General features: G+C 44.5%; 4 protein-coding genes across 5 annotated transcripts in view; 2 read left to right on the top strand and 2 right to left on the bottom strand.

Moving 5' to 3' along the window:
- The first annotated feature begins 29 nt into the window (after positions 1 to 29).
- LOC113020754 (glycerophosphodiester phosphodiesterase 1-like) lies at positions 30 to 4,332 on the top strand. Of its 2 annotated transcripts, none has more exons than XM_026164968.1 (6): positions 30 to 529; positions 1,053 to 1,228; positions 2,108 to 2,213; positions 2,404 to 2,496; positions 2,818 to 3,029; positions 3,259 to 4,332. In XM_026164968.1, the coding sequence occupies exons 1-6, from the start codon at positions 263 to 265 to the stop codon at positions 3,404 to 3,406; spliced, it is 1,002 nt and encodes a 333-aa protein (XP_026020753.1). In that variant the 5' UTR covers positions 30 to 262; the 3' UTR covers positions 3,407 to 4,332. The 2 variants fall into 2 exon arrangements, with proteins under 2 accessions (XP_026020753.1, XP_026020754.1); XM_026164969.1 differs by having other exon boundaries at positions 475 to 529; positions 1,029 to 1,228.
- Positions 4,333 to 6,242: 1,910 nt separating this feature from the next.
- Positions 6,243 to 9,725, top strand: LOC113020752 (MAPK regulated corepressor interacting protein 2-like). The gene is made up of 5 exons (XM_026164965.1): positions 6,243 to 6,719; positions 6,828 to 6,897; positions 7,337 to 7,476; positions 8,289 to 8,378; positions 9,345 to 9,725. Exons 1-5 carry the CDS (start codon positions 6,665 to 6,667, stop codon positions 9,413 to 9,415), a joined length of 426 nt encoding a protein of 141 aa, XP_026020750.1. The 5' UTR covers positions 6,243 to 6,664; the 3' UTR covers positions 9,416 to 9,725.
- Positions 9,726 to 9,970: 245 nt separating this feature from the next.
- trap1 (TNF receptor-associated protein 1) lies at positions 9,971 to 19,015 on the bottom strand. Its single transcript, XM_026164964.1, has 18 exons — positions 18,796 to 19,015; positions 17,575 to 17,745; positions 17,412 to 17,494; positions 17,190 to 17,330; positions 16,678 to 16,749; positions 16,394 to 16,554; positions 16,185 to 16,294; positions 16,022 to 16,095; positions 14,741 to 14,896; positions 14,396 to 14,516; positions 14,240 to 14,309; positions 13,330 to 13,477; positions 13,046 to 13,231; positions 12,769 to 12,907; positions 12,603 to 12,688; positions 11,241 to 11,386; positions 11,080 to 11,152; positions 9,971 to 10,693 (listed from the first exon to the last, which is right to left on the bottom strand). The coding sequence occupies exons 1-18, from the start codon at positions 18,914 to 18,916 to the stop codon at positions 10,592 to 10,594; spliced, it is 2,160 nt and encodes a 719-aa protein (XP_026020749.1). The 5' UTR covers positions 18,917 to 19,015; the 3' UTR covers positions 9,971 to 10,591.
- A 1,642-nt stretch (positions 19,016 to 20,657) lies between these two features.
- The window catches only part of crebbpb (CREB binding lysine acetyltransferase b), a 43,464-nt gene continuing 37,299 nt past the window's right edge, over positions 20,658 to 26,822 (bottom strand). The window contains exons 25-31 of the mRNA XM_026164963.1: positions 25,546 to 25,692; positions 25,338 to 25,451; positions 25,059 to 25,224; positions 24,507 to 24,674; positions 24,094 to 24,255; positions 23,495 to 23,776; positions 20,658 to 23,375 (exon numbers count right to left, since the gene is read on the bottom strand). Coding sequence (XP_026020748.1) covers positions 20,940 to 23,375; positions 23,495 to 23,776; positions 24,094 to 24,255; positions 24,507 to 24,674; positions 25,059 to 25,224; positions 25,338 to 25,451; positions 25,546 to 25,692 — 3,475 coding nt within the window. The 3' untranslated portion in view covers positions 20,658 to 20,939. The remainder of the gene's footprint in view (positions 23,376 to 23,494; positions 23,777 to 24,093; positions 24,256 to 24,506; positions 24,675 to 25,058; positions 25,225 to 25,337; positions 25,452 to 25,545; positions 25,693 to 26,822) is intronic.

Below are 26,822 nucleotides of genomic sequence, written 5' to 3'. Positions count from 1 at the left end.
AAATCCAGGTTATATTTCATGAAATCTGATTCTTTAAATAGGACATTATAGATTTCTGCAGCACCACACTGATAAGAGCAGCGCTCCTGTATCCATCCTTTTCACAATCTGCTGATTCTCGCTCATCTATTTGAGATCTGCCTCCAACATGTAGCCACCCGCGTACTGATAGCAGAGCTCCATCCATGCCGTGTCTAAACAGCGACTTTTGCATCCACCCAGCCGGCCGTGACACAAACATCCCGTCCTGTGTTCTTTCACCATGCTGCAGATCGGAGATGAGGTGGTGTATTTCTCAGTGGTGTTTCTGCTGGTTGTACTGGTAACTAGAAGCGCCACTTGGGCCACCCTCCTCACCGCGTTTCTCTACATCTTCATGGTGATGTTCCGCTTCCCTCCGGTGCCGGCGGACCGGGCCGCTCGAGTCCTGCGGCCCGGCGCTCTCTCCTCAGGCGGCGGCGTCCCGGTGGTGGCGCACCGCGGAGGAAGCCACGACGCTCCGGAGAACACCTTGGCAGCGATCAGAGAGGTGAGAGCTGTAGTGCTCTGATTTATAACCACAGGCCTCTTGTCTCTTATCTACCTGCAGCAAATGACAGGTGCAGGGACATTTAATTATGGTGTTATCTGGAATAACAGCCCCTTGGGTTAAAAGCCATTGCTGAGACATGCTGTCGCTGTTACTTTTGCAGTAAAAGCAGGTTTTCTTGGTGTTTTTCACCTGCTTTTGGGGGGGTTAGAAATAAGTGGAAGTAGGTCAGACTCATCTTGCACCTGATTCTGCTCCTGTGCCGTTTATAATCTGATGCCATCTTTATGATGAAGATCTGCTCTCCATCTCACAATGCCTTCTCTTCCTAGCATCTATCCAGATGCCTAAACCTCTGGATGAAATGCTTCTTTTATTTCAACAGGCTGGTTTTCAGCTTTTTATGAGTATGAAGCAAAGATAAAATCTTATCTGTCTTCTGGACAGCAGAATTCATCCATCCATGTATATAATCATACATTGGTTCACACTGTATCAGTCTGTCCCATTACATCTGCTCTAGGCTAGTAGGAACGGGGCCACCGGAGTGGAACTGGACCTGAGTTTCACAGCCGACGGAGTCCCAGTCCTGATGCACGATGAGACCGTGGACCGAACCACCAATGGGTCTGGACCAATCAGCAAACTTCAGTTTGTTCAGCTCAGGAGACTCAATGCTGCTGCTCACCACAGGATGAAGTAGGCTGCCTATTGATCAGTGATTCAAGCGTGTTTAGGCTAATTAAAAAGGGGAAAGTGTTTGTGAACAATAAGCTGCTCAATGTGGAGTCTTAGAAGTGTGTTTCACCAAAAGTTCACAGTTTTAGAAATGCAGAAACTTTGGTTCTCTTTTTGTCTTTTTTTCCTCCTTATTTTTGTCTATATGTGTATTTTTCAACAAAATGATTTAATAGTGCATCTCTTTTCATAGACGTAGAATAAAACTAATAGAATGTACACAGTTGTGGTCAAAAACCTTACATACACTCATCATGCTCCAAAAATGACACCTTTATTCTCGCGTCTTTCCACACGGATGAGTCAAATATCTTGTGGTTGCAAACCTGAGAACACTATACCAAATTTCAGGCATGGTGGTGGTAGCATCAAGCTCTGGGGCTCTTTTGCTGCCAGTTATACTTGTAGATTGTCAATTCAGTCAAGAGGAGTGGTCAAATATCCAGTTTGAGTTAGAAGCAAGAAACTTGTTTATGGCTACCAAAGGCATCTGTTTGAGGTGCAACTTACTGCGAGCATTTAACCAAACATTAGTGGGTGTGTATCTATACTTTTGACCGTGTGTGGATTAGAGAAAATCCAAAATAAATTCAAACTTGTGCACCCACTTCTTGCTTTCAAAGTCATTAAAGATGTGTAATGTGAAATCATCCTGGAAAAAGAACAGCTCAAAGAAATCATATATTTATGCTTACAATGAGACATTTATGCTCATTGTAAGCATAAATGAGTTGATGCAAACTTCTGACCACCAGCTTTACACAGATGTAGTTCATAGACCAGTAACCAGTAAGAACAGGGAGTTATGTCAGTTTTCCAATGGTTTCTTTTAATTTGCAGGGACAGATTTAATGTAGAGAAGGTTCCAACTCTGCAGGAAGCTGTGGAGGAATGCATCAGGCACCAGCTGACCATCTTCTTTGATGTCAAAGGTCAACCTGATATGGTACTACATACACTAAGCGCTAACCTAACAGGCTTATGGATACATTACTCAACATACATACAAGGCTCTCGAAGAAAAGAGAAAAACTACACGCTAGCTGAACTAATGCAATGATTGTAATAAAAAAAGAAAGAGACTGATGTTACCGCACAGTTATAGTACTTGTGTTGTTCATTCCCCTGCTTTACAGGCTGTATCAGTGCTTCATAACATGTTTAAGAAGTTCCCGGTGCTTTACAACTCCAGCGTCGTTTCCTCCTTTGAACCCAAAGTCATCTACAAGGTAATTCAAAAACTCCTGAATTACACTAATCATGAAAATCAGTCAAAAACAACTCCAATCATAACGGTTTAGGATAATGTTTAGGAGGAGGAATTCTGTGAGTGATTTCAGCTTCTCGTAATCAGCCTCTGTTTTATGGAGGCAGTGATGTCATTTTGTGTGGCAGTGATGGGCCCTGCTGAGATTTATCACCCAAGACTTTCTTGCTCACCACCGGTACAGATTGAATTCAATCCACTGTTTTTGTTTAAACGAAATAAAAGGCTCTACTAACTACTAAAACCTGCACTGTGTTGACCTTTGTCCTCTTCTGGTCCGCAGATGCGTCAAACTGACCCCCACGTGATCACAGCTCTCACCCACCGGCCCTGGAGACTGAGCCGTTTTGGAGACGGCACGCCTCGTTCTCTGTCGACGTGGAGCCAGTTGTGGACCGGTGTTCTGGACGTCTTGTTGGACTGGGCCCACCATCGCGTACTGTGGAAACTTTGTGGGATCTCTGCCATTCTTGTGCAGAAAGACTTCATCTCACGGTAATTGAGAGTTGACAGGTAGTTTATTTTGCCGTAGACTGTGTTGTTGCAGACCAACGGTGACCAACAGGAAGGTGGTTTTGATTCATCTGTTACTCATAAATGATTAACTTCATATTTAGTGTTTAAAAAGTACTGTGCAAAAGTCTCGAGCCACCTCTCGATTTTTGAAATATTTTTGCTGCGTGAGAATTGCACAATTGAGTTTGTTCTCTTTCCTTTCAATCAGGGACTATGTTCAGTATTGGGCAGAGCGAGGAGTGGAGGTGGTGGGCTGGACTGTTAACACTGCTGTGGAGAAGGAGTACTACCAAAACCTGCTGAAGATCAGCTACATGACTGACAGTCTGCTGGAGGACTGTGATCCTCATTATTGAGCGATACCACACAGCCACACACACAGAAATCTTCCAGACTTACAGGTTCTCAATATAACCAAATTAGATCTTAGAAACTCGTTGGTTTGACAAAGGGTATAATTAAGAAGTGCAATCATTCATTTCTACTCCTGCGTACAAGTAAATAAAAACCATACCCGATTTAAAGTGGTTAATCTCCCCTTCAAGGCAGCCTCCTTAGGAAGTCCTCTTGCTCTTCCATAAATCTCCTCTGTGTCAAAATGGTGACCCTTCAACTTGAATTCCCTCAGAAATCTCAGGACATTACAGTACACCTCAGAGTGAACAGTGTCAGCCTGGGATGGGAACAGTCACAGCTCAAAACCTGCTCGGTGCTGCAAAAATGATGAGCGTGCGTGGTGTGTAGTGAAATCAAAGAGGCACAAGAACGAGTGGTCACGACTGAAGTGCTGCAGCGCCTCACAAGGAGCTGACTTTTAGGTGGCGATCAGTCAGATTCATAACCAGTGCAGATTATTTTTAAAGAATAGCAACACACGTCATTTTTCCTTTTAATAATCCTAAAAATCGTATATAATAAAGTGAGAGTGTTGATAATACTGAAAGATAAATTATAAAATGGAATAAAGCTAGAAGTTTGGTGCTAGCTAATTCTGTGATGGCAACCAGTTCCACAGAAATACACCGGTTTACAGTGTTGTGCAAAAGTCTTGAGCTAACACTTGTTTCTTTATATATCTTTGAGTAATCTTCAGGAGTAGTTCCCAGGCTTCTTGAAGGACATTCAAAGCTCTTCTTTGGATGTTTCTGCCTTTTGTGTCAAGACGCTTCAGTAAAGTTGAGGCTCGAGCTCTGCAGAGGCCGATCCATGATTGATAGTTTCCTATTGTAATATTATCCATGTTGTTTTTACTGCATTGGGAGTGTGTTGGATCATTGTCATGCTGTCCACATCATTCAGTCCAGTTCTTGTGTAGTTCAGCATACATCCGCCTTTTCTCCTCTTTTCCCTTCCTTACAAATGGCTCCGTGACCGCCGTCCTTCCACCGAGACCATTTGTGATGAGCGTTCAGTGAACAGCAGACGGCTCAACTGAAGGTTCAGATGCATCTCTCAAGTTCTGTATCAAACCTGAATTTTCTTTCCTATGTCTTAAGAAGATGACTTTCACATACTGTTCATGTACTGTTCCTGCTCATATATATATCTGCAGATGCTGTAGATATATATAGTTTTTAGAAACTACTACATCTTCTTTTATCCTGCACTTGTTCAGCTTCCTCAAATGCTGTAAGGACCGGCTGCACACCATGCTGGGATTTTTCCGTTTTTGGCTGTTTGGGAATCACCTTGTTGGTGCAAAAATACTTTTTTATATCTGCTAGAAAGAAAGTGCCTAAACACACAATTTCAAATGGGTTCTTTGCAAAGTTGTCTGTTATGTGTAGACACATACAATAGGAATTATTCATAGGTCAAGTGTTAAGTCCCTTAACAAAAACAAACAAACCGAAATTATTCCCCTGAAAATGATCAGGTACAAGGACTGGACTGAAAATGAGTGAAAAAGCAGCCAAAGTCCAAACAAAAACTTTGAAAGCCCTTCAGAAAGCCCAAAGAACTATTGCTCAAGACCACCTTTTGAAAACTTCCAGTAAAATCTGACTCTTCTTCTAGTTACCTGTAGCTGGCACACAGGCTATACAAACATGCGACACCATGAAGGAACATGTGCAGACTTGTCACCTTTATTCTACTGCCGGCAGTAACACCTCCACCTCACCTGGACCAGGGATAAGCATTTTCTCTACCTGCTGTGCTGCTGATCTTCCACAGGTTTTACTGCACCTTTAAAGAGACAACAATGTATGTATATAGTGGTTACATAACATTTAGGCATCATATTTACTGCTTGTCATGATGACATTGTCATAATGGTAAAAGATCTCATGTCACTGCTATGTGATGTTTATTTAATCCTGCAGCTGCACAAAAACACAAGAAACTGTGCTGCATGTAAGACAGTGATAATATGGGTTAATTGTACAATTCAAAAGTGCAAGCAGAAGCACCAACTCAAATATTTCTATATTGTTTTAATGCGTGTGTCAATAAAAGAGGGTTTTGTTTAATCTGAGAAAAAGTGGGTCATGAATCATGCGAGGTGACACACGCAGAACATCTCATTCATTACTGTAACTCATATTTATTCCTCTGATGTTTCAGGTGTGTTTCTGTGTCCAACTGCTGCTAATAGTTTCATTTACAGGGTCAAAGTTTGCTTTCTTACTTTCTTAATGAACACTTGAGTTGTACTCGTGTAAAGATAAGTAAAAAAATATATATATCAAAAACAGCAGTATTTGTTTTGTCTTTAACTGCAACACATCTGAGATACAGACATCGAAAGATTTGGAAGTTTTTTCCCCTTAAAAGGTTACAGAAGAAACAAAAAGGGGCCTTGGTATCGAGAACTCCCGCCCGGGCTTGGGATCGACCTGGTTACACTCTGACTGAGAACCAGGACGCAAATAAATATATTTCAATCATGAATTGACGCACTAATGGTGCGAAATGCTGCAAACAATATCAGACCAACGCACAAAATTAACTTTTTAAGCCTCAGAATTGAACTGGGGGAGAACTCCCACAGATGTGTTACTGTTGGTGCACCTGTGCTCACCTGTGTGTACTGTAAACACAGACATCGTTGGCGCATTTGCTGCTTGTTGAAGCACATACACGTCACTCATCTGACCCGATTTTAGTGTCTTATTCGTCACAGTGAGGCCGAATCATCGCGATAACGTGAAATCATCCTGCCTTTTCGCTCTCACCTGAGGCAAATTAGTGAAACAAGCTTCATTACACCTCTGCAAGTCTCACTTCACACTCGGGGGACGCTGTCGCTTTAAAGCGCCAAAGGAGGCGTGTAGGCACGTCGAGACGGTGACCGTGTGCGTCTCGTGTCTTACGAATGACTGCCGCTGTTTCAGGTTATGTGACATTGTGGCCGGCCAGGACACCTTAGCACCAAAGTGACTTACATTTTGTGAGTGATCGGGGCACACGGAGAGACGGGACTCTGACTGTGCACTGGTCGCTAGTTTTTGGGGTTGTTGTGTTTTTTACGCGTGGCGCACTGCTCTGCTTCACGAGGTTACCGAACAGTGGATTGATCAGCTTCTCACATCAGAAGAGCTTCTTGGATGTACGTGCTTCGCTTCACACTTCAAAGTGTCGAACTCGGGGATCACAGGTGAAGCCGCCCGCGCATGATGTACACAATTACAAGAGGTCCCAGCAAACTGGTCACGCAGCGACGCACAGGTGAGACTGTGGGGCTAAACTATGAAGCACGGCACACCGGAAAACCCACTTTCACCTCTCCGGACTGCTGATAACAAGTTGTTTTATCCTCTTTGTCTTGCTCTCCAGGGCCCACACAGCAGCTGGACAGCAAAATCAGTGACTTCAAGCACAAACAAACGTCCTGGAATATGCCTGGGTAGGTGCACAGGTCGTGAAAGGAGACAATTGTAAAGAAATGATTGCATTATAGTTTTTTCAGATACTTTTGGTTGTGATTGTGAATGACTGTGTCCTAGCAGCTGTGGACGTCATCAGCTAGAGACCGCAGCAATTGTTCATCAGCTGATGCCTTGGTGACTGAATAAAACTCCGCTCTGATTTTCTCTGAGCTTGGCCTGCCTACTCTGTTGGGTTTTCATGATTTTTGGTTTGAACCAGCCAGGCAGACTGGCCCTGTTCATGTGTGTGTGACCTTGGATCACAAGGTCCCTCATTCAGCTGTTGTAACTTCTTACTCCTGCTTAACCAGCCTTTCTTGGATATAGGATATCACTTAAAGTTCCTGCTTGGGAATGATAATGAGCACTTTCTTTCTTGCAGAAATCAACACAGTACTTCTCTTGTCCCCCTTTCAGACTTCCCGCTCCAAAGATCGTTTTCAACCGTCCGAATGGTAAGAAATACCATCACCCTGCTCCAGCTCTGCCTGCACACAATCATCACGAAGAGAGTTTCACCCCGTCACATGAAGAAAATGTCAAGTTTGTCTCTGAGGGTAAGAAAGTGAGAGACCGTTACACCCATTCCTCACTTGCTGTTTTGTGAATGACATTGTTTTACTATCAAGATGCTAACCAGCCCCTTCTTCCCTCCAAGGCCTCACCCACACAGCTGCTCTGACACTGATAGGCACTGAGCAGAAAAATGCTCTCACGCCCACATCAATCTCCTCTTGACCCACGCTGGCACATGTGCTGAAAGAAATGACATTTCAGGCTTGGGGTTTAAATCCAGGCATCACTTTAAAGAAGAGCACCAAAGCGTTCTGACAGGATTGTTGGGTCTGGTGACCCGGATTTGAAGTTTGGGCTTCTTTTTAACATTCACAAACCCAGCAGGTCTCCAGGAGATCCCCCACTTGGCTCAGTGGTTCTTACACTGTGTGTCCTGTTGTTGGCATTGAAGCTCAGTCACAGCAGCTCATAAACGACTTGAGTAACCTTGGCACTGACTGGACAAGGGCACAAAGTAGGCCTGACACCGCCTTTCTGTTCAGGTTGGATTGGTTCTTTTCTGTTCACTGAAATACAAATTGTATAATCAAACGTATCCACTGGGGGCTCCTCAAAGTCGTGACCTGGAGACAGCTGCCAAAGTTGAACTCAATCGTAGTGTACAACCACACACACAGTTTGTGACCACGTGCTTCACTGTTTGGAACACAAACATTGGTCAGAGGTATGCCTCTGAAACAGTTGCTGGACTTTACTTGTTAGGCACTGTGGGTGTGGCCCTGGAGTGTAGGACTGGACAGAGGACATTTTGGTGTTCATGGTGGCTTTACTGACCGAAGTCTTGTGTTTTCAGCCTGGCAGGAGGTGCTACAGCAGGAGGTGGGCCAGGCTGCACAGAAAGCAGTGCATTATAAAGAGGCCACTCCCAGCCCACACATGGACGGTGAGTATAGCTACTGTTTTTCCTTTTTGTGTTATCTTCAGACCCCAAGTCTGTGTTTTTTACGCACTGTGACAAAAAAAAGTCCTGAGATTTTATTTATTTAGTGCAAGTGTAACAATCATATTTCATCTAGCTGCAGCTCACAGGCCTGTAACTGTTGCAACCTGTGCAGAAGGTCGCACTGGTTTATAACAGCCAAATAGCATAGCCCAAAGTCACGGGTCAAATCTGTTGACTCATTCTAAAATTTTATTATAGCAATGCATAGGCAAAGCTCACACACGTTTTCATGGTATTTGTAGGTTTTTTAAATGTAACAGTGATCATAATAATACTAAGACCTCTAGCCCAGAACAAAAATCCAAAACTCATGAATAAGATGAGTCAAATAAAAATACATTAAATACAACTCGTTGGTTCTCTAACTTTTAATGTGGTGGTGTGACTGAGCTGTTGCAGTTCCGCCTTATGACCACCGGAGGGCGATGATCACTTTAGATTCCCAGCAGGCAGACGTAACTGATAAAAGTCGGCAGTGTTAAATATATATCGTAGCATTATGTAAGACAGCTTGATGTAAAAGATGCTAGTATTTATTTTTGAAGTTTTTACGTTTCTCATTTCTTTTATTTTTAAATGAGATTTAAAAATGCGTTTACTTTGAATTTACTACACCGTCGCAGTTCCTCCTTGTGACCACAAGAGGGCACCGAAGACTCATTTAAAATGCTGTTGTTGCAGTTTGTGATGGTTTAGCTCACAGGTTGAGTGGATTACCTTTTACCACTGGGCTAAATGCAGCAGTGGAGTAGTGTATTGAATAGGTGGTAAGGAAAATTTTATAGATGAAGAGAAAAGCGTAATATTTAGTGGTTCTTTATTTTTCATCCTTTTGACATTTATTCTCAACCATCCACGCCATGGACAAAGATGTATCTAATGGTTTAATTTCTGTTTTCTTCTCAGACTTTGTGCCCATAGATTTGGATGAATGGTGGGCCCAACGCTTCTTAGAAAACATAGATAAGCTCTCCTGACGCTCCTCTGGGATTCGATGCTCTCGGACAGTCTGGAGGTGAGACCGCGATGATGGCTCACAAAAGAAGAGGAAGCCTGGGCGGGAGTTCTGATGGGTCAAAGTGCCCAGATGTGGTTGAAATGGACTGACAGTGCTGATAACGGTGGACAGAGAAACTCCTGAGAACCACTTGAACTTGTGCGGTCACACAGCCGTGCAGACAGACTGCACACAGAAGGATGAAGTCTTAAAACTGAGGTTCATCTTATTTTCTCTCTCACAGCAGAGATGTTACTTTGAAATGCAGTAAAATTGTATTTTAAGTTCCAGATTACAGCTTCATTTCTTTAACCGGGCATTATGTTGAATCAGTGTTTATTTGCTGACAAGACTCCATAAATCCTCACACTATCTGAAATGACATTTACCGCTTCCTGAATGCAGCAGAGTCTCAGAGTACGAGCGCAAACCGCTGCTCAGAAACATTTTAACACTGCAAAACTAACGAGCGTAAGAAAAATGGTTCAAGCAAAAAAAGTGAGAACAGCGAAAGATTACAAACTACCAGGCTGAATTTCAAATGTGCTGAGAGGAAGATTTACTCTTAAGTGTCCTTGTGGTTGAGCTGGACAACGTTTTTCTGCACAATTTGTACCTCAAAGACGAGGTTGTTACTCTGAAAAACCAGATTATCTGGAAACTTAGTGGCACATTTCCAAAAGGAAGACCAATAAAGCTTATAAATCCAAACTTGGAAAAATATCAGATATTTAAGATGAGTCCAGCTGGCAGCGGCACATCAGAAGTTCAGCGCTCACTGAGAAGCCTGGAGTATTCATGATGTGATTAAGAATGAGCCTGGCTATTAACTGAAAGTACACTAAGAGTGAGTGTAATGGCAAAGTCACACTGTAACAACAGACCGGTGCAACCATGACCTTCATGTCCTGTTAATGGCAGGACCAAAGAACACAAAGCGCAGAGACACTGAAGTGTTTATGGAGAATCTTCAGGCAGTTCCTGTTTCAGCCTTCACGCCTGCTGCACCGGTGGAAATGAAAGTCTTGAGAGGGGAAAAGAGGTGGCGTATTCTTTATCAAGTCTAGTTCTCTGGCTTTATCGACCATTGAGCTGCTGCGAATGCTCCAGTCTACAGGCCGCTTTCACCAAAGCAGAGTGTGTCTGCGGGCCGCTCTCAGTGCTTCTCTAAAGCTTTGGTCAGGAGGTCGTTGAGGCGGGAAATCATCGGTCGAGGATCATCGTTCAAGCCGGCTGCGATCATGGCATTGTCATAGATCTGGAAAAAATAAAAGTAAAACTATAGAAGCTGCACTGCTACCAGTTAAAACAAATTACCATAAAATCTCTCCAGTGAACAAGCTAATGGCATCCTGCCTGCAGAGAAAGGCTGGGCAACGTTTTACACTGATAATAACATGCTTATTGTATCGGTATTGGCAATATTAGCCCTGTATTTACCAAAATTTGCAGTATCTGACAGCACTACAACGCAGCCTTTATTTTTTTCATTAAAACACATTTGACATTTCATTTTTGTTCTTCTAAATATAAGGAAAGTGTTAAAAATTGTGATATGGCGTTTTTTGTTTTTTTTGGTTTAGAAATCATTAATGGAAAAAATGGGCAAAGAGCAAATAGAGATGAAATAACTGAGCACAGTACCTGCTCCAGTAATAATCCAGCCAGCTCAGAGTTTGTGTCCTTCAGTGCGAACAACTTCTTGATCAGATCGTGTCTGTGAGAAAGCAGAGCACAGTCAGAGGAGGACAAAAACCCACTTTCTCCCACTCTCCACCCAGTACAATTTGTCCACACACACACACCCTGCATTGATCTCCAGTGTGGGCTGCAGTATTTGGGCTCTCTCCTCAGCAGTGCGGGCCAGCTGCTGGGTGCGGAGGAAGTGGCGTGCGGCGCCCATTTCCAGCACTGTGATCATGGCCGGGTGGGTGTCCAGACGAGGCGTCAGCTAAAGTGCCAGAGGAGAAAATTAACTACAGCACACGGTGGTAACAAAGAGACGTTTAAATCTGTTTCTAAAGGTGCTTAACATGAAATGGTTGTTACCAAAACCGAGGACAAACTGTGACGCCCATTGTTACTGGAATGTCCATTTAATGATGCAGGAAATGTGTAAATGTTCATTTCCCTTAAAGTTTTATTCATATAGCACCAAATCACAACAACAGTTAAGGTTAAACACCCTGCAAAATTACAGAGAAAACCCCAAAAATCAGGTGAGTTCCTGTGAGCAAGCACTCTGTCGACAGTGGGAAGGAAAACTCCCTTTTAACAGGAAGAAGCCTCCAGCAGAAACGGGCTCAGCGAGGGGCGGCCCTCTGATTAACGATCTTCTGTCCTCTGCTCGGACTGTCTCGTCCTTTTTGTGTGTTTTATGTTCCTTATAGATTTTTAATCACCATTTCATTATCACCCTCTGATAACATCTGTGATTAGAGCAGGTGCTACTCATACTGATCACTGTGTGAAAGAAGAGTCCCATGACCCACAAAACTCCTCATACAGAGCCTGAAGCAGAAAGCTGATTACTCCTGTAGTGATACCCGTTCTCTCCACCTGGGGTTTTAGGTTTTGTTGAGCCAAAGAAAGCCTGGTTGTGCTGAACTTTGATGTCTCTCATGTATTCACATTATAAACTGAGTCAAACTCACAAATAATCGCATTTTCAAGCCGATTTCATCCTGAAATTCCTGACGTGAAGCTTTGGAGCTTCTGTGAAGATGTTGGCTTGTAATCTGTTTACGAACGTAAAAACTAAGGTCCGAGTCGCCCTAACTGTGTCAGAATTAGTCACACTTTGCTTAGTTCACATAGAGGAAGCAAGCTTCCACATCATTGGTTTTTATTTACCGACACGACGGTTAAAATTGAGTCCGTGACAGGAAATCAGCCGATCATTCACCACAGCTCCCAATCTGATTTAACCAGCACTTTAGAGTGTTTAACTTTTCCCATCATACCCTCCTTCAGGACCTAAAGTTCACGCTCTTCCCACAAAACTTTACAAATCTACAACTGTGCAGAAAGAAAAAGGACAAAAAAGAAAGGAAACAAAGCGATCGAAGGTGCGGATAGAGACGACCAACAAGCCTCCAAGAACCCATCAGCCGAATTCAGAAACAGTCATTTCAGGTATCTCAGGCATGCAAATGTTCCTCTCTTACCTTTATGTTAGTCACACGGGGTCCAAGCGAGTTCTTCATCCAGGCCATGAGGTCGTCAGCCTGCTCCTGCGTCAGGCGCTCGGATGCTGCGAGGAAGAAAAGACGATGAGCAGGAGTCAAGTCTACAGCTGCAACAGCGAGAGGCTCTTGTGAAAGACGGGCACACCTGGCTTGCTGTCTTCATACTTCTCCTCCTTGTAGTGATCGACCACGATGTCGGTCTCGACTGAGATCAGCTTCTTCTTGTCAAACTCTCTGAGATGCAGCAGGGTCAGCTCATCGAACTGCTCGTAGCAGAAGAGCACCTGCATACGTGCACGCACGCAAATGGAGACACGGCAGTTTGTTATAGTGAAGCTCTAAGCAGCACCTGTTGTTGATTAATCAGGATAATGATCAGCTCGGGTTACCCGGCTGCTGGCTAACTCGAGTCCAAGTCTTACCTCCATGTCCTTCTGCTTCATGGCTTCGTAGTAGGGGGAGTGCTCTGCGAGATGTCTGTTGGGGGCACACAGGTAGTAGATGTTACGCGTGCCTGCCTTCATGCGGGACGCGTACTCCATCAGATTGGTCTGCTGGCCGGCCGGCAAAGCCGACGACTCGAATCTCAGCAGCTTTGCGATATCCTCCTACAAAGAGCGAGGGCACGGAGCATGACTCAGACTCAAAGTGTTTCTGCTAACCTTTAAAGTTCTGTGTCATTTCAATGCAAAGCTCTGGTGCAAACCTTGACATCTTGTTCCTGTGTGGTGACGATGCCTTCCCTCATGAAGAGGCCGTAGTCCTCAAAGAACTTGCTGTACTTCTCTGGCTCCTTTTTGCTCTGGTCCAGCAGGAAGCGGATCACCCTCTGCTGCAAAACATCACGAAGCTTCCTAAAGAAAGGAGACGGTAGAGAAATGAGCAAACATCGAGGGGAGAACAAGCGAAGAACGGAAAAATTGACTGCACGGTTTTAGTGTAAGGGGTCAGTCTTCTCGCTGATATGCTCTAGTGATGTCAAACGTCTATTTTAATGCATAGTCAAAGCACAGGTTACCGTCATGGCTTTGATTTTGAACATGCATATTTTAGAGGAGATTTTTTTGTAACGAACTATAGTCGTTTCCTCTGAGGTCACGAAACTCTGTGTGGAGCGGTTTCCAGAAGAAGGTGAGCGGTCAATGAGATGCGTGGTTACAGCCGTGTTGGGAGATAATTCAGTCCCTTTTTTTAAAACACCGTTTTAAAATGGTAAATGGTCTGTATTTGTATAGCGCTTTACAAGCTACATTGTAGCCACAGCCACCTGGGGCGCACTGACAGAGGCGAGGCTGCCAGACACTGGCGCCACCGGGCCCTCTGACCACCACCAGTAGGCAACAGGTGAAGTGTCTTGCCCAAGGACACAACGACAGAGACTGTCCAAGCCGGGGCTCGAACCGGCAACCTTCCGATTACAAGACGAACCCCCAACTCTTGAGCCACTATCGCCCCGTTAAAATGCAAATGTATGCAGATGTGGCCTGAGACATGAGGGACTGTTATTTGATTAATGGAGAGTAAGTTCCACAATAAAAATACAGATATGGAGTACAGTACGTTTCCTTCATTAAACCAAACTTATTCCTAAAACAGCTGCATTACTGCTAGTGTACCTGATGAGGGCGCTCTCCTGCAGCAGCTCTCTGCTCAGATTCAGAGGGATGTCCTCGCTGTCCACCACACCTAAAAACAAAACAAAAACATTCTGCAAAGTGTTGCGTGAAGAAAAAAATACAGAGCATGCTAGAAGCATTCGAGGAGGAACAAACCTCGAAGGAAGCGCAGCCACTTGGGCAAAATGTCAGTAGCTTTGGTCTGAATCAGGACCTTCCTGCTGTACAGAGCCACGCTGGACCCCATCTCCCTGCTCACATCGAACATGGATGGCTTCTGTTGGCAAATACATTCTTTTGTCACACACGTTACAGGAAACCAGCTTCCTCGACTCAACACTGCTGAAAGGTCGCTAAAGAACAATTTATAAAGCTGTAAAGTTTACGTCATCTATCAGTACTGGACCTGAACACCAGCCGGTTTCCTAAATGAAGATTCTCACAGAGCTTTGCAACCAAACAGCAACTGAAGTAAAGTTTGCATTGCGAAATACTCCGCACCGCTTCGGGGACATAAAAGATGCTCCTGATGTTAAGCGGGGCGTCGGCGCGGTAGTGCAGAGTGTAGCGTGGCTTGTCGTAAGCCTGAGCGATATAGCGGTAGAACTCCTCGTGCTGCCAGTCACTGATCTCCTTCGGCTCCATCATCCACAAAGCCTGAAGGAAGACAGACAGCGATTATTAAAAATTATTATTTTCATTGTCGTAATTTTAATATGTTTGTCTGAAACAGGGCTCTCTTGTAAATGAGACACTGAGTCTAAATGAAACTACTTGTATAAATAAAGGTAAAAAAAAAACCCAGTTAAATCATTACATTTCTTTAATACTTCTTCTTTTGTCTCCCACCTCCCCAGGTGCCTAAAATTCTTTAAGGAAACTGCACAACATACACAGCTACGATGTATATCAAATTTGGGCTGAGAGGTCTTTGGGAATCAGCTTGTTGGTGCAAAAATACTATTTTATGCCTGCTGTCTTTGGATTTTTATGCTAGCAACAAAATGCCACAAAATACAATATAAAACGGGTTCTTTGCCAAGTCGTCTGTTATAAACAGACACCAAGATTATTACAGTTAAATTCAACTTAACTAAATAAATACTAATGACTGACAGTGCTACCCCTCAGCCTCCTAGTAGACACACCCATGGTATTCATGTCAAAATCCTACGTCGTCTTGTTCTTAAGTTATCCCATACACCAGATTTTCGGAAAGCTTACAGTGACTTTCAGGTTGAGGTCACCAAGATTTGAACTCGTCCAGGTATTTTAGTAGATGCACCCCATGGTATCAATTTGAAGCTCTTACGTCACCTCTTTCTCAAGTTATTAAATTCACAAACTTAGGTGTCCACACCACATGCCTGTCCACCCAGTCGGGTGATGACAATACCCCATGAGCCTTTCAGGGCTGAGCGGCAAAAACTACACTTTTGAAAACATTTAATCTAACTGAATTGTTTTTTTGGAACTTGTACAACAAACTAAGGTAAAATAAAATAAAGAAATAACGATAGTTTTACTATTTGTTAGTGCCTTTTAATAAATAATTCCTAGGTCAGGGTTAAAAAGCAAACAAACAAAAACATTCTGGTTAAAATTGTCAGGTACGAGGACAAACACAAGGAGCAAACGTTTGGCTCCTTGGAGGCAAAATATCAAGAAATCAGGGGCGGCTAAAGACTTTTACACAGTACTGTACAATTGTGCCATTTATTTTGTGAGGTTGGACCATTCAGTGACAACCTTTGCATCCAAAACAGAAGAACAGCAGCTCACCTGCAGAGTGTTGAGCCTCCGTCCATTCAGAAAGATGGGGAAGCTTACAAAGTTGCTGTACTTTGTTACAACCTCTGAAACAGAAACAATAAGTACTGATGCATGAATACGTCTCCTCACTGCAGCCGTCCTACAGTTACCAAAGCAGCGACAGCACTTTTACCTTTAACTCTGTCCTCAGAGGAAAACTCCTTGCAGTCGTCTTTCAGGTGGAGCACGATTTTTGTTCCTTGTTGAACGCCGGTGGCTTCAGCAATCTCAAAAACCCCAGAGCTGAGGGAGACCATGTGAAATATTGAGGATTACACTTCTGATTCACAGCAGCCCTTCTCAAACCAAGGATACCTCTCTACAGCCACTCTTTGCTCTCACCCATCTGAGGACCACTTGTATCCAGGTGCATCGGGCTCAGACGAGCGAGTGTACACGTCCACGCGGTCGGACACCATGAAGGCGGAGTAGAATCCAACACCAAACTGACCAATGATGGTGCTGCTGGCCTCCGCCTGGTTCTGAAGAGCGTCCAAAAACGCCTACAGTGGGGAGAAAGTTACAATAATGACAGAAGGAGTGAGCATCAGAAAACACGATGCTGCATTTTAAAAGCCAAACATGAGCGCTATATCAGATAAGTAATGTCACAATGAAGCACTCACCTTAGAACCAGAGCGGGCGATAGTGCCCAGGTTAGACACCAGCTCATCCTTGTTCATGCCGATTCCTGTGTCCTGTTTGAATATAGAAATCAGTCACTCAAGAGTTAAGCTATCCTAGTGTGTTGTATCCCATTTACCAGCAGGGGGCAGTAAACCATCTCAGGGCTTCAAGTGCACTAGAAGCACTAGGAACAACCTGCTATAGTTATTTATAGCTGGCTGTATGGATCTCAGGACAAAAAGCAGAGATATGCTACTGATTTAAGTAAGTAACAATGCAAGAAAAGAGGAGGACCTGGGGTGGAGATGGGTTGCAAAGCAGCTTGAACAAATTTAGAATTATCCTGGTTAAGACTGGATACATGGAATGGTAACAGCTGAGCCATCGGCTGGTGTTTTGCTGGCACCGAGCTCAGCTGATCTGCTAGGATTACGACTCGCTTTCTGATCTAATGTTACTCTTCCTGTTCTAAAACTTGTCCAAAACTTCTAAAGTCAGTAAACAGGTGTACCTGAATGGTGAAGGTGCCCTTTGCTGCATCACTCTGCAGGTGGATCTCCATTGGAGCCGTTTCACCACCTGCTGATATCAATTTGTGGCGCAGTTTTTCCAGTGCGTCGCTGCCGTTAGAGATGAGCTCCCTGATAAAGACCTGAAAGAAAGACAAGTCAGTCAGAGGAGAGCAGTGAAGGTAAACTGTAATGATAGTAGCTTTTGTCCAACTTTACATCACCTCTTTCTCTGAGTACAGGGACCTGGCGACAATATCCAGCAGCTTTTTGGTTTCAGCCTGAAACTCATGTTTGTGGAAACTACCTGAAAGATCAAAGGCAGAGCAACATTCAGAATTTGAGAACAAGCTTTCATAGGAAATATGTCTGCAGCTGTCCCAGTACCTTGCACAGCCTCTGTATCACTGATGATATTGTGCAGAGGCTCCTCCTCTGGCTCTTTCTCTGCTTCCTGGGTGCTGTAATAATACTGTGGGCTAACGCCAAGGCAGGCCTGCTGCGAACTCCACACCCTGGGGCGACTGCTCCACCTCTGCAGCTGTCCAACCGACAAACCTGATGGCATGACAAGTAAAGATGGTGAGGCCATTTAACAGGGAAGCAGTAGCATTTTAGATCCCTCATCATCTCTCTAATCAGGATCTACTTAACCCTCTGAGGCCACAAGTTTACCCAAACAATGCCCGAATGCTGCCTACAGCAAAACAGACCTTCAAGAAAGTGATTCATGGCTTCGTGTCATCCAGGCTTAGTTATCACACTAGCTTATATTTGGGCATTAGTCAGGCTCTGCGTTCACATCTCTTGCTTGTTCAAAATGCTGTAGCTCGACTCCTGTATCCAGGTGTACTGAGAAGCAGATTAAAGCATAGAGAGGATCGGGCTTTTGCAGTTGGGCTGTAGGTGACGTCTCATGCTACCAGGACTCACAAAGACACCAGCAAAAAGCAAAACTAGAGAAAAGTAAGTTCCGAGCAAGGGTCTGTAGTCAACATCTGCACAACCATTGCTTATTTTGGAGAGGGGGGCTCCATCTTGCTGCCACTTTGATTTGAAACAAAGCAGGTGAAATGGATTTACTCGTTTGAGCAGTGTGCATGAGCCTTCTTTCAAAAAAAAATAAGGGTCTCACCTTTGTGTTTTTAAGTGTTTGTGTAACAGTAACGTTAAGTCCTGGTGTCCTCTCAATTGAGAACATCCTGGCCTTTTCAATTATATCTTATTTGTTTGGGTGGCCTCTTTTTGCTCCAAAGAGGCAGGAAATTACCAAAAAGGTTCAACTGAAAGACACTTTTTTTCCTCGGTTCTCAGGGGTTTATGGTATGGTACTTCTGTAAGCTTTCCTCAAAGATGGGGGATATTAAACGATAAATGAAATATATTGTGTTTAGTGTGATGTAACCATGCAATAAAATTTATAAGCGAATCGCTTTAAATTCATTTTTAACCGTTAATCGGTTTCTACTGTAAGACACGTGAGCCGCAGGTTAGTTTATAAAACATGGCCACAAAGGTTAGCCGAAGCAGAGTTTACATTTAACTGAAATCTTGGTGCTGTCAGCTAGGCGGCTAGGCTAACTTGGCTGGCTAATAAGCACAGCTTACCTCCAGTCAAGGAGCGCGAGACAGGTCGGCTGCTCAGCCCGCGTGTAGATGACACCAGCCGCGAGCTGGCCCTCTGAGAGGAACCGAAAGCGAACCGAGCCAGCGCGAGACAGCGGGACATGCTGACACTCAGGTGGGACCCAAAGACGAAACAAATGACAGGTCAACTGACCGACAGGGACACACGCTGAACTACAGCGGAAAAAGGACCTGCGACTGCGCGCGATAATGACGCCAAAAGGCCGACCGCAATCTGCCTGATGAGAATAGGATGCTCTTTAAACTGTAAGTGCATAATTTTATGTCATAATACACGGCTAATCACCTGTGTATATTATATGTGTATATATTTATATTCATCTTTAGTACGGTTATTTATTAGAGTTTTCTGATTACTTAAAATTTAGATTTTTTTCTTTGTTCCCAATTTACAATTCAAGGTCAAACAGAATGTAAAAGTAGTGCGTTATGTTCATGCAAGCAGCATTTTTTTTTGCAACAATTTGTTACATTTCAAATTGTCAATGGCAAAAATCTGATGGTTCATATTTTTTAAATGTGAAGATTTTTCTTGATCCTGTTCTCACATCAAAATAAACTCTTGGAAACTATGAAAGCTTGTCGTTACCACTGGGGGAAAAAAATAAAACAAAAATTTCAAATTACCCATCTCCAAATTTCAAGTTTTATATTTCAATTTGTCCTCTTACCTACATAAAAATTCAGTTTTCTCAAAATCTTACCTCGAATTTTCAGGTTATTTCAAAATTTGAGTTACATTTCACAATATTCCAGTTCACATATCTCAATAACTTCAGGTTATCAGTTTAAAACTTTAAGTTACACATCTCATAATTTCATCATCTCTCAAAATTTCAGGTTACACATTTCAAAATGTTAATGTCCAACTAAGTTTGAAATGTCAGTGATCATTTGAATTTACCTGAAACCTTGACTTAAGGAGGGCAACCCCCCCCCCCAAAAAAAAAAAAAACCAAAACAAACAAATTCTTCAGTGGCCCAAACAAGCTTCCACACGCAACTGATGAAAATCTAATGGATCGTTTTATTTATTTATTTTTTAATATAGAGAAATGATTGAGCAAATAAAAATCAGCCCAGCTGCTGAACACATACGAATTTCCCCCATGCAGAAAGATTCGAGGCAGAGTCTGTGGCACACAGGTTTATTTAACAATATGGTATATAAGTACGAAATGAGCCATTTGAACCAATTTGTACAGTGATTTCATTTCTGCATATTTACAGTACTGTCCACCTGCATGATTTACATTAGAGAATAGTTCATCATCAAGTCAAGTTTAATGCGAGAGAAAATGATGCACAAAACTCTCTGAACACAAATCAGCAGTCAAACAAGATAATTTCCCACCACAGGCGAAAGAGGTTTAGGACTTAATGAGAATTTCTTTAGACTGAAGGAGAGACAAAGCAATCTTTGAACATCTGCAAGACGAACACTGGGCCCAGGCCAGTAAAAAGAACATTCCTGCACCTGTGAACATGAAGAGTCAACGCAGGTTTACCTTCAACCTGCAAATTGTGTTTGGGTGTGTGCAATAGTTCCTAGATCTATACAAATACGTTAATCTCCTTTAGACTCTGCAAACAGGAAAGAAATTAAGGCTTTCCTAAAGGCAGTCCTTTTTGAAAAATGGCATATTAGAATAAATTAGCCAGGAACAGAGAAACTGAGCAAGAGGTGAAGCCTGGCAAAAACAATTCCCACACAAATAATTTTACAGTCTTCTTTACACAAATACAATATTAATTTGCAAACGTACAAAATAAAAAATAATAAAATGAAATTTTTTTTTTTAGAGAAGGTTTTTTAAAAAAGTCAATACCAGAGAATAACAAATGAAAAACAAATTAAAACACAAAGACCAGGGCAAAATCTTGCAAGGCTGGTCTGAACCAAAAATATATTCATTGTGTCTTTGTTGTTTCTTCAACAGCAATTATTAAATCACTCTGTGTACTTGAAAAAGTAGTCCTTGGTTCACAGTCCGTAGGCCTCGTAAGACTAATTTATTTTGTGATTTCTTTTAGCTTTTTACATCAGCAAATAGAAAAATGTTGCAGCTGAAAACAGAACAATGCCTTTCTTCTGTCTCAAAATGCTACAATCCTTCAACAAATTTCTCTAGTGTGTCTCCCGTCGTGTCACCCACCATACCCATGTCACTACTCAACCCCCCTCGGTTTGGTGTGTTAAGCTGCGGGAGCATGGCGCTCTGCTCTGGTGTTCCCATGTGACCCTGCTCCATGGACCCTGACATGGGACCTCCTAAGCTGGGATGGGGAGAGTTGGAGTGAAGTGCGCCATGCTGAGGTGACGGCTGGGGTTGTATCCGAGGGGAGGGACTGGAATGAGGTGCCTGCTGCGAAGGTGGGCGGGGCGATTGCACTGGGGCTGGAGAGCGTACCTGGCTTCCCAGGGTATTTGCCATTGTCTGGCCAGGTAGGTGAGCTCCTGCCTGGGCTTGGCCTTGGAGCATGTGAGGCTGTGGACTCATCGAGTTGGCCTGTGCCGAAGAGCCCATCTGCTGCTTCATCATCTGATGCTGTTGCTGCTGAAGCATGCGTTGCTGGAAGTTCTGCTGTCCATCCATTCCCATCCCAGGTTGGCCCATTTGAGATGTGGGAGGGAGCGGTCCCATAGGCCCCCCACCTCCTTGCATAGCCATGTGCTGCTGCTGCTGCATACGGATGTAGCTTCCTGGTCCCGGCTGCTGTTGGGGGAACTGCCCATGGGCTGGAGGCAAACCTCCCTGCTGCTGTTGTTGTTGCTGCAGCTGCTGCTGCTGTTGTTGCTGCTGCAGCTGCTGCTGCTGCTGCTGTTGCTGCTGCAGCTGCTGTTGCTGCAGCTGCTGTTGTTGCTGCAGCTGCTGTTGTTGCTGCAGCTGCTGTTGTTGCTGCAGCTGCTGTTGTTGCTGTTGCAGCAGCAGCTGCTGCTGTTGCAACTGCTGCTGCCTAAGAATTTGCTGTCTGCGGAACATTTGATTTCCGTTTGGTACCATCTGGCCTTGGGTGCCCATGGATGGCATTCCCTGGGGTCCCACCTGCTGAGGAGGCTGCTGTTGAGGTGCCATTCCTGGCCTTTGCACCTGGTTTGCCATGCCCACCATTGTGTGCATTCCTGGCTGGGATCCTAGCATGGCCTGAGGGTTCTGCTGTTGGGCCTGCTGCTGTGGTTGGTTGGCTTGGTATTTTGCCGTCCTCTGTTTAATGAAGGCGGCCATGAGGTGGGGGTTAGACTTGAGGATGCTCAGGACCTGCTGTTGCTGCTGTGGGGAGCTGGGTGATTTTAGGGTGTCCAATAGCTCCCGCAGGGCACTTGGAGGAATGTTACCCGGCATACCTCGGGGCATGTTTTGTCGCTGTGGTGTCATGCCCTGCTGTGAGGAGCCCTGTGTAGGCATGACCCCAGACATCTGGTGACCTTGCTGGGGCATCATGGGCCTCTGCATGGGCTGACCTTGCTGGGGCATTGGGTTTCCCTGAGGCTGCTGAGGGGGCATGGGGCCTTGTTGAGGAGGAACCTGTGGCTGATGACCCTGGGGATTCTGCATCCCCGGACCCCACTGGCCCTGCTGCATCACCTGGGGCCCGCGTGGCCCCTGCATCATCTGCATTTGGCTTGGCATGGGCCCCATCATGCGTGGGTGGTTCATTGGCATCCCATTCATTGCATAATTCTGTTGCTTCTGCTGCTGCTGCTGCTGTTGCTGCTGCGGCTGCTTTGACTTAGCTAACATCTCGATCTGTCTGGCCACCTTCAGGGCTTCCATCAATGACTCCTGCGGTTGCTGCTGCTGGCGAGGCTGTGGAGGCTGCTGTTGGTGCGGCATGTTGGGCATGGGTGACTGCTGTTGATGGAGAGGGGATGACTGAGGCCCCGGTTTACCTTGCGGCACTGGTGTTGGAGGCTGACTGCTGCGGCCGTTGCTGGGAAAGCCTTGGGACATATTGGTGGGGTTTGGTGGTTGCTGTTGTTGGGGCTGGTTGGACATGGGCTGGGGAGTCTGGGGTGTATTAGGCTGCTGCACAGAATTTGGAGTGTCTGGGGCATTTAAGGTAGGTGGAGATGGCATGGGCATACCCCTTCCAGCCATGGTGGCCATTCTGCGACGCATCATTTGAGCCTGCTGAAGCCTGTGCTGCAGCTGCTGTTGTCGAAGCTTGTGTTTGATGTTGAGACAGAAGGGCACGGGACACTTGTTCTCCTGACAGTGCTTGGCATGATAGCAACATAAAGCGATGAGCTGCTTGCACACAGGACAGCCACCATTGGTCTTGCGCTTGCAACCTTTGGTGTGCTGAACCACCCTCTTCATCTTCTGGCAGGACGGCAAAGAGCAGTTGGCATTGCGGCACTGGCAGGCGTGCACCAGGGACTGGATACAGCGCTGGATACTAAGGCGTCGACTCTCCTGAGGGCTCTTGGAGGCCTCTCCACCTTGACCATTGCTGTCATCATCCAAGCCCAGACCCCACTTCACCATTTGGTGATCATGGCCTTTAGTGTGGTAGCAGTTAATGCATAGGTCATAGTCCTGATGAGAGGGGAGAGAGATGACATTAACCTTAGTTAAAAATGTAAACTAGGTGTTAATTCAAAACCGATGCAGATGTTGCTTTTAAAACACGGTCAATGATCACAACTGTATCTTACCTCACAAACTGTGCAGTGCCAGCGAGTCTCGACATGGTGCTTGCACTCATTGCAAGTGTACACAAAGCGGTCCTGGCCTTGGTTGTGCAGCTCCACCAGCATGCACATTGTGCTCCATTTACACCTTCTCAGTGAGCTGAACTCCCAGTGCTTGTCCCTGGCCAAGGTCAGAAACGCATCACGTCCATCCATCAGGTCACAAGTCAGCAGAGGGTCAGGGTCCATGATGGGTGGCAAGGTGTTAATGACTGGCCCAGCATGGAGGTGGATAACAAAAAATACCTGGTGGCAGGAGGGGAAGCAACACTGTTAGCTATAGGCATTGCTGAAGTGTAGTGCAATGTGACAAATTCCATAACTCTTGTGTGGAAGAAAATTTTCATGTGGAATTCAATTATCCTCAGGAAGCAGCACAGTAAGAGAGACGCTGCTCTGTACTTAGAATTTCACACACAACAATCTACCAGCTTTGTCTGAATTTTTTCCCCAAGCTTTAAAACAAGAGTCAAGTTACTGAAATGTTACATGAAATGAAATTTTATTCATTTAGGAGAGACAAAAAAAAAAAAAAATCTGTTATAGTTGCTAGGGTTTCCCACCTCCTTATGTTTCTCCATTGTGGCATAGAGCTTCTGGGACAGATCATTGGCTACATTTGGCATTCCAGGCTTTTTCTTATTGGCTCGACTGACGCTGCTCTTGTTTTTGTTGGTTTTCTTGTTATTCTTCTTTTTGGCATTCTTGCTGTCAGCTTGGGCTCCCTTGTAAAAAGACACACATGGACATTTAGAGAAGTTGAGATTGCACAACAGGCAAGATGAGATTATGCAATTAAGCAGAGTGGTTTATACAGTGCCAGAAAGCCAAAAGCATTTATATAATGGGTAGTTGAGAATGATACAATCTGGGGCGAGACAAAGGACTTAAAACACTGGGCTGTTGATTCTGGGATCAGAAGAGGCTTTCTTTCATTAATAAAAATATTCTGAATCCATGTATCCATCAAACTCACCTCTGTTGTCTCAGAGGAGGCTGTGTTCTCCTCCTTTTTCCTTTCTTCCTCTTCCTGCTCCAGCTCCTTGATGCTCTCCTCCAGTACATTAGGCCAAAAGTCACCCTCAAAGTACGGCAGCTCGTAGGCACTGGTCAGCCTGTCTTCTGTTGCCTGCTTGAAAATGTCCTGAACACAGACACACAAAGGCTCTTATCATAGAATTGGGCAACAAGAGCTTCTAATTGGGTCAAGTTGGATTTATGAAAAATGAGGGGGGGGGGGGGGGGGGGGGAGTCACTCCCATCAGAGTGTACATCAAGTCTAAGTCGTTTGGTAATAAATGTTAATTCACTGATATTCCAGTGTAAATGTGCCCATCAGCCACTCCAGAGTCTTACAAGATAATCATTTATATTCCTAAAGCAAACTACGTTAGTTCAGCTGAACAGCGTGGTAACCGCCTGCCGCCAACACCAGACTTCAAAATGTTAATTATAGCTGGGAATGTCTTGAGAAACATAACATGCACAGGTGGTTACAAAGTTATTTTTACTGGTATAATTTTCTGACCTTGTAATCATGTATGATTCTTTCAGCAAAAGCCTTGTCCAGCATTTTTCTGTACCACTCTTGAAGCCTTTTGGGCTTGGGGATCTTCTGGTCCGGAGGGTGGCAGTGGAAAATATAGTCATCTCCTTCACTGGGTGGGCAGGCCCAAATGTGACCCGTCACATACCTGGTCAGGAATTAAGTTATGACTCACTTAGCACTTAGAAGAATTAAACATGCATCAATACATGACTGAAAGGAGCTAAAATGCAACACTGCATAAAGTTACTTTTTACCCACCCAAGTTTTTTCACATACTCCAGGTATCCTATTAAGATCTCATGGTATACTGCAGTCCTTAGCAAACGCGGTCTGAAGAAGTGAATACTGTCGAGGTATGATATGTAAACCCGTCTGAAAAAGAGATACAGAATATGTGATGTGAGAATAATGCACACAAACTAAAAGGAAACTTAGAGCAATGCCTCTAACATTTTGCCCGTGTTACCTGGTATTTGGAAAGGGGCACTCTGAGCCGTACTCCTGGACGTGCATTCCGAAGAAACAAACGTCCACCCCGTCTATTTCCTCAAATGCAAAAAGTGCTTTGGTTCTGTAGGGGAAGCTTTCCACCATCTCACCTGAGTCTACAAACCTGTGGAAACAGAGAAGGTGTAAGCAACAGCAGCAATGGACAGATCGAGTACACCTCAACGTATAGTCAGGGTGCTCTTAGAGCTTCTGGCAGAGGCATGTCAACAGCATCCTTGGGGAAGCTGGGGTCATGTAGTCTGAATGAACCGTGTACCACACCTCCATTGCTGACGCAGATGTACAGAACTGTGATTATAAAGTTGTTGGTGCCTGACGCAGTATCCGCCTACGATGGCTTCTGGCAGAAGATGGACATAAGTGAAGGGAGTTCTCAATCAAAAGGGAGGGATTCTTTCAAGACTGGTTAACTTGTGCAACTCTGAAAGCAGCTGACTGGTACTGGCAGAAGACAGCGTTCTTAGCCGCCAACTACGCCAACTCGAGTGTGGGAGGGGTTTGGTACATAGAGCCATGGAACAAGATTCCCATAAGTCTTGAAGAAAATCTAGCAACCTCAAGTCAGATAACTCGGGAGGTGAAAGCAGTTCTCTGACCACACTGTAGGCCGTGGGGAGCCAGAGGTATCAACTTCAACAGGAAATCACACTTTTTAGCTTCCCTTCCCCTGTGGAGAAAAGTCCACCTCCATTCACAGGAGTAATGTGGTTTTCAACCTGGTTGCAGAGCACTGGACCAGCTCTGTGCCCTCTATGATGATAGATGAATGTGTGTGGGGTATTGCCCCCAACTACTCTACAGATACTTTTGCTGACTTGAAGAAGGAATTCCAAGTCAGATGCCGTGGTTCCCACCCGGTAAAGGATGGATTTCCCACTCCAGGTTGGTAACAAGTGCCTGCCTCAAGCAAAGGAGGGCAAATATCTCAAAGATTTGTGCATGAGTGAGGGAAGAGTGGAGTGGGAGACTGAGAAATAAGCACAGCATCTACAGTAATGTAAATGCTGTTTAAAGGTGAGCACAAAGGCAAAGCTTTCACTTTACTGGTGAATCTATGTTCCTACAATCACCTATTGGCAATAACTGAGTAGTGATAGGAAGTGGAGGAAATTAGCCTCCTTCGAAGAGTGTCTGGGCTGAGGTCATTTTGGTGTGGAGGAATAAAGGCTCTACTCAAGCCCAGTGGAAGCAGTTGAGATGGTTGAAGCATCTGGCTAGGATGCCTCCTGAGTA

The sequence above is a fragment of the Astatotilapia calliptera genome, chromosome 4 (assembly GCF_900246225.1).
Source record: "Astatotilapia calliptera chromosome 4, fAstCal1.2, whole genome shotgun sequence".
NCBI lineage: Eukaryota > Metazoa > Chordata > Actinopteri > Cichliformes > Cichlidae > Astatotilapia > Astatotilapia calliptera.
This window is presented reverse-complemented; position numbering and strand designations above follow the sequence as displayed.

Excerpts from the sequence above, each read along its gene's own strand:
- LOC113020754 (XM_026164968.1), top strand. The coding sequence starts at position 263 with ATGCTGCAGATCGGAGATGAGGTGGTGTATTTCTCAGTGGTGTTTCTG. Across the intron at positions 2,214-2,403 it reads TCAAAGGTCAACCTGATATG|GCTGTATCAGTGCTTCATAA; the intron begins GTACTACATACA and ends CCTGCTTTACAG. Across the intron at positions 3,030-3,258 it reads CAGAAAGACTTCATCTCACG|GGACTATGTTCAGTATTGGG; the intron begins GTAATTGAGAGT and ends CCTTTCAATCAG.
- LOC113020752 (XM_026164965.1), top strand. The coding sequence starts at position 6,665 with ATGATGTACACAATTACAAGAGGTCCCAGCAAACTGGTCACGCAGCGA. Across the intron at positions 6,898-7,336 it reads ACGTCCTGGAATATGCCTGG|ACTTCCCGCTCCAAAGATCG; the intron begins GTAGGTGCACAG and ends TCCCCCTTTCAG. Across the intron at positions 7,477-8,288 it reads TGTCAAGTTTGTCTCTGAGG|CCTGGCAGGAGGTGCTACAG; the intron begins GTAAGAAAGTGA and ends TTGTGTTTTCAG.
- trap1 (XM_026164964.1), bottom strand. The coding sequence starts at position 18,916 with ATGTCCCGCTGTCTCGCGCTGGCTCGGTTCGCTTTCGGTTCCTCTCAG. Across the intron at positions 14,517-14,740 it reads TCTTTTATGTCCCCGAAGCG|AAGCCATCCATGTTCGATGT; the intron begins GTGCGGAGTATT and ends ATTTGCCAACAG. Across the intron at positions 12,908-13,045 it reads TGAAGCAGAAGGACATGGAG|GTGCTCTTCTGCTACGAGCA; the intron begins GTAAGACTTGGA and ends GCACGTATGCAG.